Raw genomic sequence first — 14,918 nt, 5'->3', positions numbered from 1 at the left:
AGCTGAAAACAACGCTTAAAAGACGTCAGTCTCTGTTTACCAAACCGACGAAGAAGGCCAATGCTGCAACAGAGGCTTCATTTAGTGGCGCACATACTAACGAAACAAACAGCCCTTCACCGATGGAGGGATTGTAATAGAAGTGTTGACTGCCATGAAAGTAAGACAGAAATGATGTCTGCTATTGGCGATGTACAACTTGGTGGAGCTATGTGTAGCTCTTAAAAAGGTTGGAGACCCCTGTAACAAGGGTACATTTGAACCCTGGTGTCTGGTGTATTCAATGGAGAGAAACTGTAATTACAGCAATTTTTACACCCAGTTCATAATGTTGCAAATTAGCAATTAGGGCTGTCAAAGTTAACACGACAATAACGAATTAACGCATCAACGCAATCGATCCTTTGGAGGTTGTAGCGGGCTCGGAAGGTACTGACATCATATGAAACTAGATAACCTATGTAATCCATCAGTACCAACCATGTCATACTAGCTTGTTGTGAAGGAGGTTAAATAACGCTCCAAACTTACACTACATTTTGGCGAGGAAAAACTTGCAAGGCCATTTTCAAAGGGGTCCCTTGACCTCTGACCTCCAGATATGTGAATGTAAATGGGTTCTCTGGATACCCACGAGTCTCCCCTTTACAGACATGCCCACTTTATGATAATCACAAGCAGTTTGGGGACAAGTCATAGTCAAGTCAGCACACTGACACACTGACAGCTGTTGTTGCCTGTTGGGCTGCAGTTTGCCATGTTATGATTGGAGTATATTGTTTTATGCTAAATGCAGTACCTGTGAGGGTTTCTGGACAATATATATATATCATTGTTTTGTGTTTTTAATTGATTTCCAATAATAAATATAGGCCTCTTTATGAGATGCAGGGTCAGCTACAGTACACTTCTCTGCTCTGTTTACCAATAACAATAAGAAAAACAGTGACATGTTAATTCATGTTGGGACAAATGCTGTCAGGGTAGATAGACGGGTTGTGTGGCCTGGAACAAGCATCTTCTCCGGGATTCTTCCAATGAGCTTTCTTCTACAAACAGGGATTATTATGAAAGAGAGATGTATTTCAGTCGACGAGTGGTGTGTTCATTTTGTGTATATAAAAGTACAACATGAGTCTCTATTGCTGGAGAAACACAGAGTGGCTGTAGGAAAGAAACATATTTAGCAAGTAGGTGAGCATTTCTTCTTCAGTACGTGGTTCCCAACCTTTTTCCTTAAGGGACCCATTTTCTATCATTGCATAAACTGACGATCCCTGACTTACAGCAGTTACATATTTTATAGAAATTTCATATCATATTTAATGCATAACAATAACAGTACAGAACAACTGATAAACTGTACTATTAACCCAAATAGTGAACACAATAAATGCAGGAAGTTTGTGTAAAACGAGCGATTTGGATGAACTTTGGGCAGATGAGACTTTGTATATATATTATATATTTATATTATTGTAATATATAGTTATATTAATTATTGTATTTTATATATATATATATATTTCATGTCTTCACCGTGCCCTTATCCTGTTAATATATTAACAATAATCCAAACATTACAAATAACAATTTCATTTAGTTTTTGTCACAGAAATGAATGAAATGCTGAGATATAGACCAAATGTATATATATATTTTTAAAATGTTCTTACACCCCTTAAAATCAAGAAGGCATCGCGACCCCCAGTGAAGCTTTGGCTAGGGGTCGGGACCCCCAGGTTTAGGAACCAGTGCCTTAAAATGTATCCAGTTTGAGAGGTTGACAGTTGTAATTAATGTTTTAGGCACACATGGAAAACTATAAAATATCTAAATGTGTCTTAAAAAGAATTAAAAGTACCAAAAATGTATTATATCCGACAAAAAACTGCAGTGGATAAAGCAGCAGTAAAACATCATTATTCTTTTAGGGACGTTAGTATAACTGCCCCTAAGCAAACAATAACCTCACTATAGTCTTGTTCTTTTAGAGAACCTCCTATTATTTATACGTCTCCTACCACAATGAACTTAAAGAAGTATATAAAGGTGCTTTAAGAAACTTCTTCATCAGTCGACTGGATGTTGATGCGCTGCTGATCTGTTGTACAAAAAGGCCCTCTGGTGGTTCAGCAGAGTCAGAGTCTTTACACCAACAGGAGATGGGGAAATTATTAAAATAAATTAAAAAAATCACACACACACACACGTAAAGTTTACAATTACCATAAACTACATTGACTTTTATGGTATTATTACTTTTACACTTCTGTAATAAAATGTGGTGAAGTAATTGCAAGCTTATATCTGAATGAAGTGCAAAAATATTATTCTAATAACTAATCTACACATTTCAAACAATCTATGCCAACTGAGTGAGTCAGCGGAGACACCATGAATGAACAGAATAACGTCTTCTGCGGTGTAGTTTAGGACGACGCTAGCTTGCGGATATCTTTCAGTTGCACCATTGCCAAGCACCTTAAATGAACCATCAGAGCACTATTTGAGCGTCCTGTAGACTTATTCTAGTTAACCCTCCTATTGTCTTCCCGTCGACCGTGCAAATTTTGGTCTGGTTTGACAGTTTATAAACCATAAACTATAAATTACCACCTAATTCTGTGTTACACCTTTTTAGCCAACCTCGTTCCAACTCATTACCACATGATTTATACTTTTTGGGGGGAATTTATGGTTAATAAATATTATTTCCATTAAATTACACCTAATGTTTGAGTAAAAAAAGCCGAAATTTTTAATTATTTTGACTATCAGTGGAACATAATATTGATGGATTATCACAGATGGGTATATGTCAAAGTTTAGTCAGAATATTATAAATATTATAATATAAAACATTTTCAATGGCAGCACATAATGACACCTTTTCAGCAAACTTCATTCCAACTCATTACCACAAGTTTTACACTTTTTTCTGTAATTTATGGTCAATAAACTTCATTTACATGAAATTATACCTCCTTTTTGATCATAGAAAACCCCCCAGAAATTATGAATTACTTTCATCCATGTTAATCAGATGAAAGAAACCCATATTCGTAATATGATGAAGTTTGTAAACGGGTCAAATTTGACCCGAGGACAACAGGAAGGTTAAGAACATCTGACAGACAAACTGTAAACTTTGTAAAGTCAATATTGTCCCTGAGATGTTAACATGTTGCCAGAAGTGGTACAGCACAATAGTAGGACAGGGTGTGGAGATCAGGAAGAACCAGTATAGCTCCAAACAAGTGGGACTCTTGTGCTGTAAAGGAAGCTTTGTTTTGCTATAAAGGTTGATTTCTCTTGGGTAATCGGTGTCATTCAGTTATTATTACTGATCCTCCACAGAAGCCAAACAGAGCATATGGACGAGAAGACTGCAGCATAATGCAGCACACAATGAGTGTCAAGACTCCACTGTGGTTTCTTAGCAACAGTACACAGCAGGATGTCGCTCCCTTTCATTACCCGTACAAGATTATAAAAAAAAAACTAGAATTACCGCCTCGAGGCTGTTTGGCTCCACCAACCAGTGAAGTTGCAGTTTACATCCATGTCTGTCCAAAATGTCGTCACTTCATCATTTCATCATGTTGGACTTTTGTGCAAAACATCATAATTAGCATATGGATTCTTGACCTTTGACGTTTAATCAACAAAATCGAATCACTTCAAACTTGAAGAAATTTGCTCAAAGTGCTCCTGAGATATCACAAGATTGGGACGATGACCTTCACAATGACCTTTGACCTTTGACCTTTGACTACCTAAATCTAATCCCTTCAACCTTGAGTCTAAGTGGATATTTGTGCCATTTGAGGAAAATTGCTCAAGGCGTTCCCAAGATTTCATGAGAATGGGACGAGTGTGAGGTCATGGTGACCTTGACCTTTAACCAAAAAAATTTAATCACTTCACCTTGATGAAATGGATGTTTACGCCAAATTCGAGGAAATTTGATCAAGGCGATCCCAAAATATCACGAGAATGGGACAGTCGTAAAGTCACGGTGACCTTTGACCTTCATCAAACAAAATATAATAAGTTCATCCTTGTTGAAGTGGATGTTGGTGCAAAATTTGAAGGAATTCGCTGAAGGCGTTCCTGAGATGTCACTAGAATGGGACGGACGTGAGGTCAGAGTGACCTTTGACCTAATCAGTTCAACCTTGAGTCGAAGTGGAAGTTTGTACCAAATTTGAAGACATTTGCTCAAAGTGTTCCTGAGATAATGCTTTCATGAGAATGAGACGGATGTAAGGTCACAGTGACCTTGACCTTTGACTACCAAAATCTAATGAGTTCATCCTTGATTCCAAGAGGAAGTTTCTGCCAAATTTGAAGAAATTAGCTCAAGGCGTTCCTGAGATTTCACCAGAATGGGACGGACGTGAGGTCACGGTGACCTTGACCCTTACCGGGTCTAAGTGTCTGTTTGTGCCAAATTTGAAGACATTCACTCAAGGCGTTCCTGAGAGAATGGGACGGATGTGAGGTCACAGTGACCTTGACCTTTGACCACCAAAATCAAATCACATCATCCTTGAACCCAACATCAAAACAAACCCAAAACATAGAAACTCAATTAACATAACATAGCTTCATTTTACCCACAATAAATAGTTTTGACTGCGATGAAAGCAGCTCATTCATCCACATCTCATCACTGGCCTTGAGAATGTGCTGACTTGACACATGGCATGTGTCTTGACCTTGCGATGACAATACAACACAATTCTTAAAAGGTTTGCTCTATGTATGTCACAACATGTTCCTGAGAAGAAGAAGAACGCAGTAACTGTAACTAGTTCAGCATCAGAGGTTACTGTCCATCCTCTGCTGGTGTGTTTGATGGAGAGACGGTCAGCGTTGGAGCTCAGCGTGGCTGTAGACGACCCTGGTAGAGCAAAAAAGCGCCAGCAGGCTGAAGCAGCAGGCCGAGGCCATGTAAGCCCTCGAACTGTTAGCCAGCTGCACTATGGAGCCGAGGCACATTGCCGGCACCAACTGCAGGAGATACAGAATTACATTTTAAATGGGTGATGAGGACATTTTCTATGCATATAAAGATTTAAGAATAAAGGTTTTAATCAATTCTAAAAATGTGTCTCTTGAAAAATAGGCCTGTTTTACTAGCCTGAATGATCAGACTGAATGACATTTTGTTTTATTAATTCAGTCACTTTGAAAGGATGGGTAGGCTATTTTGTTTTGCTCTAACCAATAGAGTGCTGCAGGGATAACAAATATTTGTAGGTCAACCAGGAAGTTAGCATCGCTCTGGTTCACTCTGCAAACACCCAATGGGATTGTTCCATTGGCTTTTGGATTATTGCATAAATAAGCTCTGTGAAAAACAAACATTTATGAAATTTACACGTTTTGTTCAGCAGGATAATCTCCACAACTGAACACCACTTTTATGATTTTTGAAGTGTGAATGCAATCGACAGGAGTAAAGAGCTAACGTTAGGCTATAAACGAACTACACCACGGTCACATGGCATGACACGGTCGACATTGCTAACCTCTTGTTAGCAACCGCCTTTTTTAAGACACGTTAAAGCTTAAAAACTCATGAATGGGATATTTACTGACATATTTTATATCGTAGAACAAAACGTTAAAATCTCATATAAGCTTGTATTAACCACAGACCGCATTTCAAGTGACTAAAAACCCATTGACTTCCAGACGAGGGAACCGGAAGTGCAGAAATGCTAACTCATTTCCGGGTTTTAGGACTCATTCCTGCAGCTCTCTATTAGTAGTCAACATGGAAGCTGCACTAACTGTTGCTATAGGAACAGTAAACATTCACAACAATAGAAGAAATATACAGATTTGAGAGTGATTATTTTTATAAACCGCCTACAACAACTTGTACAGCTGCATCAATCATCTCATTCACGCGTCAGAATGATTCTTTGTGGCCATTTTTCTGTCACTATGGCTGTATTTAGTTAAGCATCTTAGATTAGTGTGTTAATTAGGTAGTTATAGCTATCTATCTAGCTACAGCATACACCTGAAGCTCAGCCTGTTTCTCTAATGGGGCGTTCAAAATTGTCGTCAATAAACAGAAACACAAATCAGAGATGTGGGCAGCTAACAGAGATCTAGAACCAGGTTACATGTTTTGCACGGGCATGCTAACATGCTAACAATTGTGGGCATGTTATGAATGTTTGGTAAGAGGATCTCCGGGGTCTGAAAAGTGAAGCCAATACTGAAGTGACTTAAACTTGCATTCTCTCTAACAGCCAGCAGGGGGCGACTCCTCTGGTTGCTAAAAGAAGTCTGAGTTTATAGAAGTCTATGAGAATATGAGCCTACTTCTCTCTTGATTTATTACCTCAGTAAACATTGTAAACATGAGTTTATGGTCTCAATCGCTAGTTTCAAGTCTTCTTCAATACAGCATGATGTTCATTTAGTAAATGATGGTCCCAATTAGAGTCAGATAGACCATAAAGCAGGGGATGCTTTAGGGCGGGGCTACCTCGTGATTGACAGGTCGCTACCACGGTGTTGTCCGGTCTGGGGGGTGTCCGTGTTTTCGTCTTTCAACCTTAACCTTTTCACAGTGTGTTTGTGAAGGGAATTCACAGTCTACCGAATAGAAACTGATTCTAGGCGAAATAAAGCTCACAGGGCTGCACCCATTGGTGTTTTTGTTGCGGTCTCCCGTGTGGCAGAGCTAAACCCTGGCATACCAGATTCCTGTCTGAATAAACTTTTTAAGAATTTAAGATTAACACTGTCACAATGAGTGATGGATTGAGGTGAGTTTTATTTTAATTTCCTAAGATAACACTGTCTCAAGTGGGGCAAGGCTAGATTTGGGTTTGGCAAAGCGCTAATGTAAAAAGAGTCTCGTTGTATAAATAAAGTGTGTATAAGCTGTAGCGATATGTTAGAAATAGAGTCCTAGGCCTAGGAAGGAGGTTATGTTTTCACCAGCGTTGGTTTGTTTGTTGGTTTGTCCATTAGCAGGATTACTTCTAAAGTCTGCGATGGATTTGAATGACATTTTTTGGAGGGGTGGGGTGTGGCACAATGAACAATCCTTTAGAATTGGCAGCGATCCGGATCATGATCCTCCTTCCGAGAGCAGAGAGATACGTGTGTGGATGTGTGGCGAGACATTGAGGTGCGGGAGCTGCTGGCCGTCCACAGTGAGAAAGAACAAAACGGTAGATGACGGGATGACAGACAAGGTAGTGTAATGTTAAACAGACATAACGAGGCTGCTGAATGAGAGAGGCATCCGCCGTTACGACCACCTCACGGTACCGCCAGCTGTGAGCTGTGATCTGTTATAGTCACACGTTGGCGGAGGTCTGCGCTCTATGAACAGTAATTCAAGTATGAACACTTAAATAGTCCTTATTTAAATCATGAGCTCCTAAAAGTTGTAAAATGCACCGATAGCCGAATCCAGAGTTATTTTCCTTCCTCCATTCATGTGAATGAAAATTGCCAAAGCAAAGCAGAGACTGTCAGGAAGTGGAAAGGGTAATAGAGCGGCCTCTGACAGAAAAAATAAGGACAAAGGATGGAGAAGAAGAAGAAGAAGAGGGGGATGATGAAAGAAGAAGAAAATGTTTCTACAACTGTTTTTACAATAAATGATTAATGATCGGTAATTTTGAATCACCGATTCATCTTCAGATCAGCCACGTTACCTGTGAGAGAAGGTAGGCGCTGTCCACTATCGCCATGTCAAAACAGATCCCTCTCTGTGAGACTGCTTCGCCTTTGGTGCCTCCACCCGCAAACACTGAAACTTGGGGTTCCCCGGTGTTGCCGCTGAGCTGTCGATGTCTGGGCTTGGATGATGTGAAGAAAGCCTTGAAGACAGAAGGATGAGCAAAGGGAGACAAGCGCTATAATATTGATATTTAACATAAAAGTGTATGTCAGCATCCACAGGTGTGAAAAGGTTTACGCTTCCCTGCATGTTTGCATGTGAAGTACCAGTGTCTTCTGTGTGTAACTTACCTGACTGTCTGAGTGATAGAGACACAGCAGGGTGTACGGCACGATCTGAAGGACGGAGAGTGTGTATCCTGTCACGGCCGCCATGACGGTGACCGTTACCACGCTGTTTGAGACGCTCATGAAGGCGGTGGTAAACACCAGCAGAGCTGCACTGCTGCTGTACACCACCCTGGCTCCCAGCAGAGCAACCCAGGAGTCCATCAGCACAGAGCACAGCAGCGATACCACGCACTGCAGGAAGAGACCCAGGCTGGCCATACGCACACCTGGACACACAGGAAGGAAGTGGGTACAAGGCAAATGAATCTCATTGGTTGAGTTCAACCTGAGTGGGCGGAGCTAAAGGAGCACTCTACCTTCATCGTAATGTTTTCTTCCCTGTGACTGCGGCTCTGCGCTCGGCACTCCTTTGTACAACCCCTCCCCCATAAAGTCAGCAAAGAAGATCACGACGCTCATCAGCGCCATCCAGCTGCACGTCTCCGCCACAAACAGTCGCCATATGACCGTCGGCACACGCGTGCACGCTGCGTAGGAGCGAGGGAACACTGACGTACACGCTGACACACATCGACCGAGTGTGACGATGGAACACTGAGGCCGAGAGCAGCATCTGCTGCTCCAGCTTCTCAAAGGGGCGACTGTCTTCCTCTCTCCTCCTCTGGTTCCCGTCTCCTCCTGGATGAAGACGGTGGGGAGAAGGCAGCTGAGGAAGAGGAAGGTGAGCAGGGTGTAGATGAAGGACTCTTGGCCTCCCAGGTATGTCGCTACGGGTGCTTGGCTCCAGTCCACGGCAGGGAGCAGGAACCTGAATTTAGAGTTTAACATAGTGACACGGAGAACAAAATTAGGTCCATCTCTGATAACATCTTACTTGATATTTACTTAAAGGCACTTACATAATAACGTATTGTAGGATTTGGTATAAAAAAGACACCCAGGCAGACAGAAATGCACACCGCTGCCCAGTGTTGTAGTCATAGAAATAGAATAGGAGTAGAACGGACATTTCCATTCAAATCAACGTAGCGGTGTACCATGTCTTATGTGTACCGTTGCCATTGCGAGCGTTGTTGCGGGCTAACTTCCGTATAAACTAAATCGACTAACAGCAAGTCGTAGACTCACTGAGGTGAGGTTGTCCAGTAACAACTAAAACGAGCAGAGGAGCAGTAACGTTACGAAACATAAAAAGCCAGACAAATGAATGAAAATTAACAACTTATCTTGTTAAATAATTTAACTTAAGATAACTTATCTTATTACTTGCAACCAACTGAATACCCCTTTGCTCACTCCTGCCTTTCAAAGACTGAAGTAATGTTAGCCGCTGAGTGCAAAACCTGCCTCACTCAGAGGCCATCCTCACCATAATAACACTACTTTTACACGGTTTTAACACGGTTTTGCACTCTGAGTATCACATTACCGCAGTTTCACAAGCGTGTTGGAGAACTACGGTGGCCTTCAGGTAACATAAAAATGAGAAAGGCTCTCGCTAAAGTTCTGGACTACTGTAAAAACAACATGACGGACTCCGACAAGTCGGACCAGCTCCCTATGTAGATATGAAGGGATTCTTCAGGTTCAGGTGATTGTACACTAAACATAGTTATGAATATTATATTCCATTTATATTAATACCAGGGCTGTCAAAGTCAATGCGATAACAATGCGTTAAAGCAAATTAATTTTAATGCCACTAATTTCTTTAACGCATTAGCGCAACTTGCGATATAGGAATGTCATACTAGCTTGTTGCCAAGGAGGTTAAATAACGCTCCAAACCTGCGCTAAATTTTGTCGATGAAAAACTGGCATGGCCATTTTTAAAGGAGTCCCTTAACCTCTGACCTCAAGATATGTGAATGAAAATGGGAACTATGGGTACCCACGAGTCTCCCCTTTACAGACATGTAAAATGAAAGACAGCAAGCGAGAGACAGAGCAGAGTTAGAAGAGGAAGGAATAAGTTCCTCACCCCAGGCATCCCCCCAGACTCGTCATCATGGAATATACTGAGAACGCTCTGCGGATCTCCTCCTCCCCAGGGAACAGGTCCGACAGCAGGGCCAACAGCACGGTTAGACAGGCCTGAGGAGGAAACACAAGGCTTAGCTGGCTTGGGGGGGGTTGGTTGACAGGTCAGTTCTGTCCCTGTTAACTGTACTGGGTATAAGCCTAAAGCAGGCAGTGGAAAACATGGCAGACAGACACACAACATGGCTGGGGGTTAGAAGAAAGGTGAGTGACTGGGGCAAAGAAGTGCATAATACTAAATTTATCAGAATCATAATCTGGTTTATTGCCAAGTATGTTTCATATGCAAGAAATTTGCTTTAGTGTATTGATGGATAACATAAATATAGTAAGAGAAAATTAAATTTAAAGTATTGCAAAAATCAAGAAACATAATAGAATAGAAAATTATAATAAAGATATGAAGAAATACTAATCAAATATGTACATTATATCTGAATTAAAATGAAAGGGCTGTGCAGATTTTAGAAGTGGTAGTTTTGTACAGAAAAGTGCAAAATTGTCCAAGGAATGGACAAAGGTTCACAGAACGATGTATAAAAAGAAGATGAGAGACAGAGATATAGTCCCAAAGATGTGCGTTAATGTAACGCATATAAACAACACGTTCTCATCCCAACTCGTCACATTCTGATGCTTTGCCAGACCCCTCGGTGTCACTTTTCGGTCGCAGAAAACACGTGCATGTTGTAAATTAAACAAAAACACTTGTTTAGGATTAGGCACAAACCCACTTAGTTAGGTTAAGGAAAAACGTCATGATGGGGCTTAAAATAAGTACGAAAACTAAGTAAAATACGTACGGAAATCAATGCAACACAACTAAGGAAAACACGTCACAAACGTCGTCTCTTAAAAACATGTGACAATCGTCACGTGACTAACGTCACTAATGTACCTTACAAAACAAAACGCCTTTCTTGAACACTGTCTCCTGGTTGAAAGTCTGGTATTTGTTGGACCCATCCACCATTAACGGTCTTCCTCGCTTTTTATACTACGTCACTCACTCTTACCGTAGCATTTATACATTTAAAGGGACTATTTGTAACTTTTTAAGTGTATAAATGTAGCGGGTCGCCACACATGCTCGTTCGCATATGCGCGCTCGCGTGTGGCTGGAGCCTTGTCTCCTCTGCCTGCTCTCCTTCACTCAGAATGCGCGCGTCCTCGCTGTTTCGCTCCACCTCTAGACGTGAACGCGCGCTCACTCCACACTGCAGAAGAGTTAGTTTAGCTATGAGAATATCTAGTGAATGCACAGGGGACGTTTGTGCAGAAATAAATGCTGCAGTTCCTCCAGACCAACAGAGCTTTCCCGTGTCTTGTGAATTGACGGAGCTCTTCAGAGAGTTACGTTACCCTCTCGTTACCGACCGGGTGCCGGTGTCTCCTCTGCTCTCTCCGGCTGCGGGCGGAGAGAGCAGGGAGACATGCTGCAGAGCCCCGCTGCATCAGCCTGCACTTAGGCAGGAAAAGCCAACACTAGGATCAGATCTAAATTATGTCCGTCTGGTCAGCTAACATTACTGCCAAGCAGCTGAAATATAGAGTGATATTGTGCTTTTAGCTGACGTGTGTCGCCTCACTGTTTTGAGCGATGCTCGTTCAGGTATATTTAGAGCGAGCAAGCGCGAGCCCGACGCTGACTTTCGTTGATTTCACGGCCACAGGTGTCGCTGTTAAGAAACATTTCTGAAAGTTACAAATAGTCCCTTTAACATTAAATACAGGATATATGGCGCATTACATGTAGAAATCAAGAATGTTCTTATTGCACGCTAAATGCCTATTATGCACATTATCGTGGCATTCATACTCCTTTTCGTGCAAACGGGCTGATTTTTGGCATCAAAACCACTAAAGTTAAGTTTAGGAAAAAAACATCACGGCTGGGCTTAAATCTACTCCGTTTGTACAGTGAAAATGTGACGTGAAGTTGTGTACAGGGACACAAACGGTCAGCTGATTGCAAAGTGAAAGTGAAACGTGACGCACAGGACATATACAGGACAAATGGATGAAAGCCCTGTGTTTGTTGGATCCATCGCTCTTTAAACTACGTCATCATAGCACTTTCTCTGAGCGTTTACGGCCGCTGATGGGTTTACATTGTAGTTAATGAAACGCCCGGTGTGTCACATACACCTTCTGTTGAATAAAGGGCCTTGTATTGAACACAAGAGTGTTACACCCTTCATAAATATATGAGGTATGTGTTGGTTATTTGGTATTCTGATTAGGATTATACTACTGAGTGTACTCAAATGAAGGCAAACACCTTTAGAAAAGACCACTAAAATATAAACCAGTTATTCCAGTTTAGTAGCCTTGTACTTAAAGTCACAATGACAGGTTGTTGAGCTGTGATTACAGCTGGCTTTGTTAGCACATCATGACACACATTCTAACATAGTGTTCTGTTTTGAAGCTTTGATTTAAAAGAACTCAGAGTTGGAGCGGTCCTGCAGGTTTCTGGGAGCTTGTTCCAAATGTTTGGTGCATAAAAACTGAACGCTGCTTCTGCATGTTTAGTTGTGACTCTGGGGACACTAAGCAGACCTGATCCAGATGACCTGAGAGGTCTGGATGATTCAGAACATAGCAGAAGATCAGAAATGTATTTTGGCCCTAAATCATTTAGTGCTTTGTAAACCAGCAGGAGTATGTTGAAATCAATTCTCTGAGAGACAGGGAAGGAGTAAATTAACTCACGTTCACACAGAACTCTATGAGACACACAGCTCCGGCCTGCAGAAGAGCTTCCAGCCGGTGAGGGTGCTGTGGGGACATTAGCACCGCCAGGCGCCCGGCCCGAGGCATCACCTGCAGGCCCAGTAAAACTCCAAGACTGAGCATCCAGATAAACGGCCGGCGACGACCAAAGCGACCCTCCCACGAATCGCTAGCTGAGCCGATCACGGGTATACTGATCAAACCCAGGACTGGAGCCACCCCTGGCAGAAAGAGAGGGAGCCTGTTAATGGGATTACATTGGTTCTGAAAACACACCCACTGACCAGTGAGGAACCGGCAGTTGAGACTGGTTACCTTTACCAAAAAGAAGTTTATTCAAGTGTGCTATTAGTATACTTCTTTTAAACTTAGAATAAGAGAGTTTCAGTTTACTTTTTAAGTATTTATCAATATACTTAAAGGTACTGTTTGTAACTTCTTCCACTTCCACAAAGTTATATCTAGTGAAGCCCGTTCTGCAAAACAGTGTCAACTCTTCCTGCTCCAGCCCCCCGACCGCGCTCAGAAGACACAGGGGAGACCATAGCTTTGGTCTCCAGGGCCGGAGTCGACGCTGTACTCAGCTCCTCTGCCTGCCTGCTTGCCTTCACTCACACATCGCGCTCGTTCTCGCTATCTGGCTCCACCTCTCACGTGCATGCGCGCACTCTACACACTGCAGAAGAGTTAGTTCAGCTCTGAGAATATCTAGTGAATGTACAGTGGACGTTTGTGCAGAAATAAATGCTTCAGCTCCTCCAGACGTGTCGTTTCCTGCTGCTGAATGAATAAACGGGGCTCCGCAGGGAGTAACGTTATCGTCTCCAACCGAAACTCCGGTGTCTCCCCTGTTCCTTCTGACCACGGTCGGGAGGCTGAAGCAGGAAACACAGTATCAGCATCAATTCATGGAGAGACCTTCGTCTGGTCAGCTAACATTACTGCCAAGCAGGTGAAATATAGAGTGATATTGTGGTTTTAGCTGACGTGTGTCGCCTCACTGTTTTGACTGATGCTCGTTCATGTCTATGTAGAGCGAGAACAAGTGCGACGCGGTCAACAGGACGCTGACTGTCGTTGACTTAACGGCCACAGGTGTCGCTGTGAACAAGCAATTTCTGATTCTTACATATAGTCCCTTTAAGTCTTAAATCAGCCACATGAACACGGTGAGAACATGTAAACTCCACACAGGAAGTCCAAGTGAACTGGGTCGGGTTTGACCTGTCAGTACATTAGTCACCCAGCGTGTATACGGTTCATCCACTTACCGAGCACCATGGTCATGTAGCGTTCCTCCATGCCGGTCTGCAGCAGCAGAGGTGGGATGTAGACGGTCACTGCAGCCATGCACACCTCCAGACTGCACGATACAATGTTCACCAGAAACAACTTCCACACCAGGTCTTTTGTTTTGGTACCTTCCACCTGCATCTTTGGTTTATTCATTTTTGCCTTCTTTAGGCGTTCCTTTACAGTCTTGTTTGAATGTAATATCTTTGCTGTTCACAGTGTTTAGTCCTTATGCGGAATAATCGGCCCATATTAACACAGCTGATCAGTAAAAAGGACTTTCCAGAGGGGCTTTGGGTGGTTGTCAGCTGGTCGCTCTGTGGCATTGTACCAGACGCGACGTCTTCAGAGAACAGAACGGTATAAATATATTAGGCCTAAAAGATGAAAAAAAAAAGCAACTTTCATTCATGAAATCATAATTTTCAGCAGTTGGATGAAGATCATGTGCAAACAACCAACTTGAGAAGTATTTAGGTATTAGAATAAAACCTCTTCAGGGTTTGTTGACACTGAATCATAGGCCCCGTTTAGGACTTTCATTAACATGCATGTGCCCTACGGATCACATGTTAATACCAGGTGTAAACGGGGTCATAAAAGCACCTGTAGGTGTTTTAGATGACTCGCTGCAATCTGAATTTCTCCTCTTATCCTTAAAGGTATAATAATATGCAGGAATTTTCACAAAAAAAAATACAATGTATAGATATTAAGGATGTCAACCATTTAAAATATTTAATCGTGGTTAATCGCATGATTGTCCATAGTTAGTCATGAATTAATCACACATTTTTCATCTGTTCAAAATACACCTTAAAGGGAGCTTTGTC

At 42.1% G+C, this 14,918-nt stretch overlaps 1 protein-coding gene across 1 annotated transcript; it reads right to left on the bottom strand.

Moving 5' to 3' along the window:
* Positions 1-2,298: 2,298 nt before the first annotated feature.
* Positions 2,299-14,506, bottom strand: LOC119475566 (solute carrier family 45 member 3). Its single transcript, XM_037748436.1, has 7 exons — positions 14,064-14,506; positions 12,772-13,013; positions 9,998-10,110; positions 8,373-8,824; positions 8,017-8,282; positions 7,701-7,865; positions 2,299-5,019 (listed from the first exon to the last, which is right to left on the bottom strand). The coding sequence occupies exons 1-7, from the start codon at positions 14,239-14,241 to the stop codon at positions 4,876-4,878; spliced, it is 1,560 nt and encodes a 519-aa protein (XP_037604364.1). The 5' UTR covers positions 14,242-14,506; the 3' UTR covers positions 2,299-4,875.
* Positions 14,507-14,918: the final 412 nt, after the last annotated feature.

Source organism: Sebastes umbrosus, chromosome 1, assembly GCF_015220745.1.
Source record: "Sebastes umbrosus isolate fSebUmb1 chromosome 1, fSebUmb1.pri, whole genome shotgun sequence".
NCBI lineage: Eukaryota > Metazoa > Chordata > Actinopteri > Perciformes > Sebastidae > Sebastes > Sebastes umbrosus.
Note: the sequence above shows the minus strand (reverse complement) of the source record. Positions and strands in the feature narration are given on the sequence as shown.

Excerpts from the sequence above, each read along its gene's own strand:
- LOC119475566 (XM_037748436.1), bottom strand. The coding sequence starts at position 14,241 with ATGAATAAACCAAAGATGCAGGTGGAAGGTACCAAAACAAAAGACCTG. Across the intron at positions 8,825-9,997 it reads AGTCTGGGGGGATGCCTGGG|GTTCCTGCTCCCTGCCGTGG; the intron begins GTGAGGAACTTA and ends CTCTAAATTCAG. Across the intron at positions 5,020-7,700 it reads GCGCCTACCTTCTCTCACAG|TTGGTGCCGGCAATGTGCCT; the intron begins GTAACGTGGCTG and ends TATCTCCTGCAG.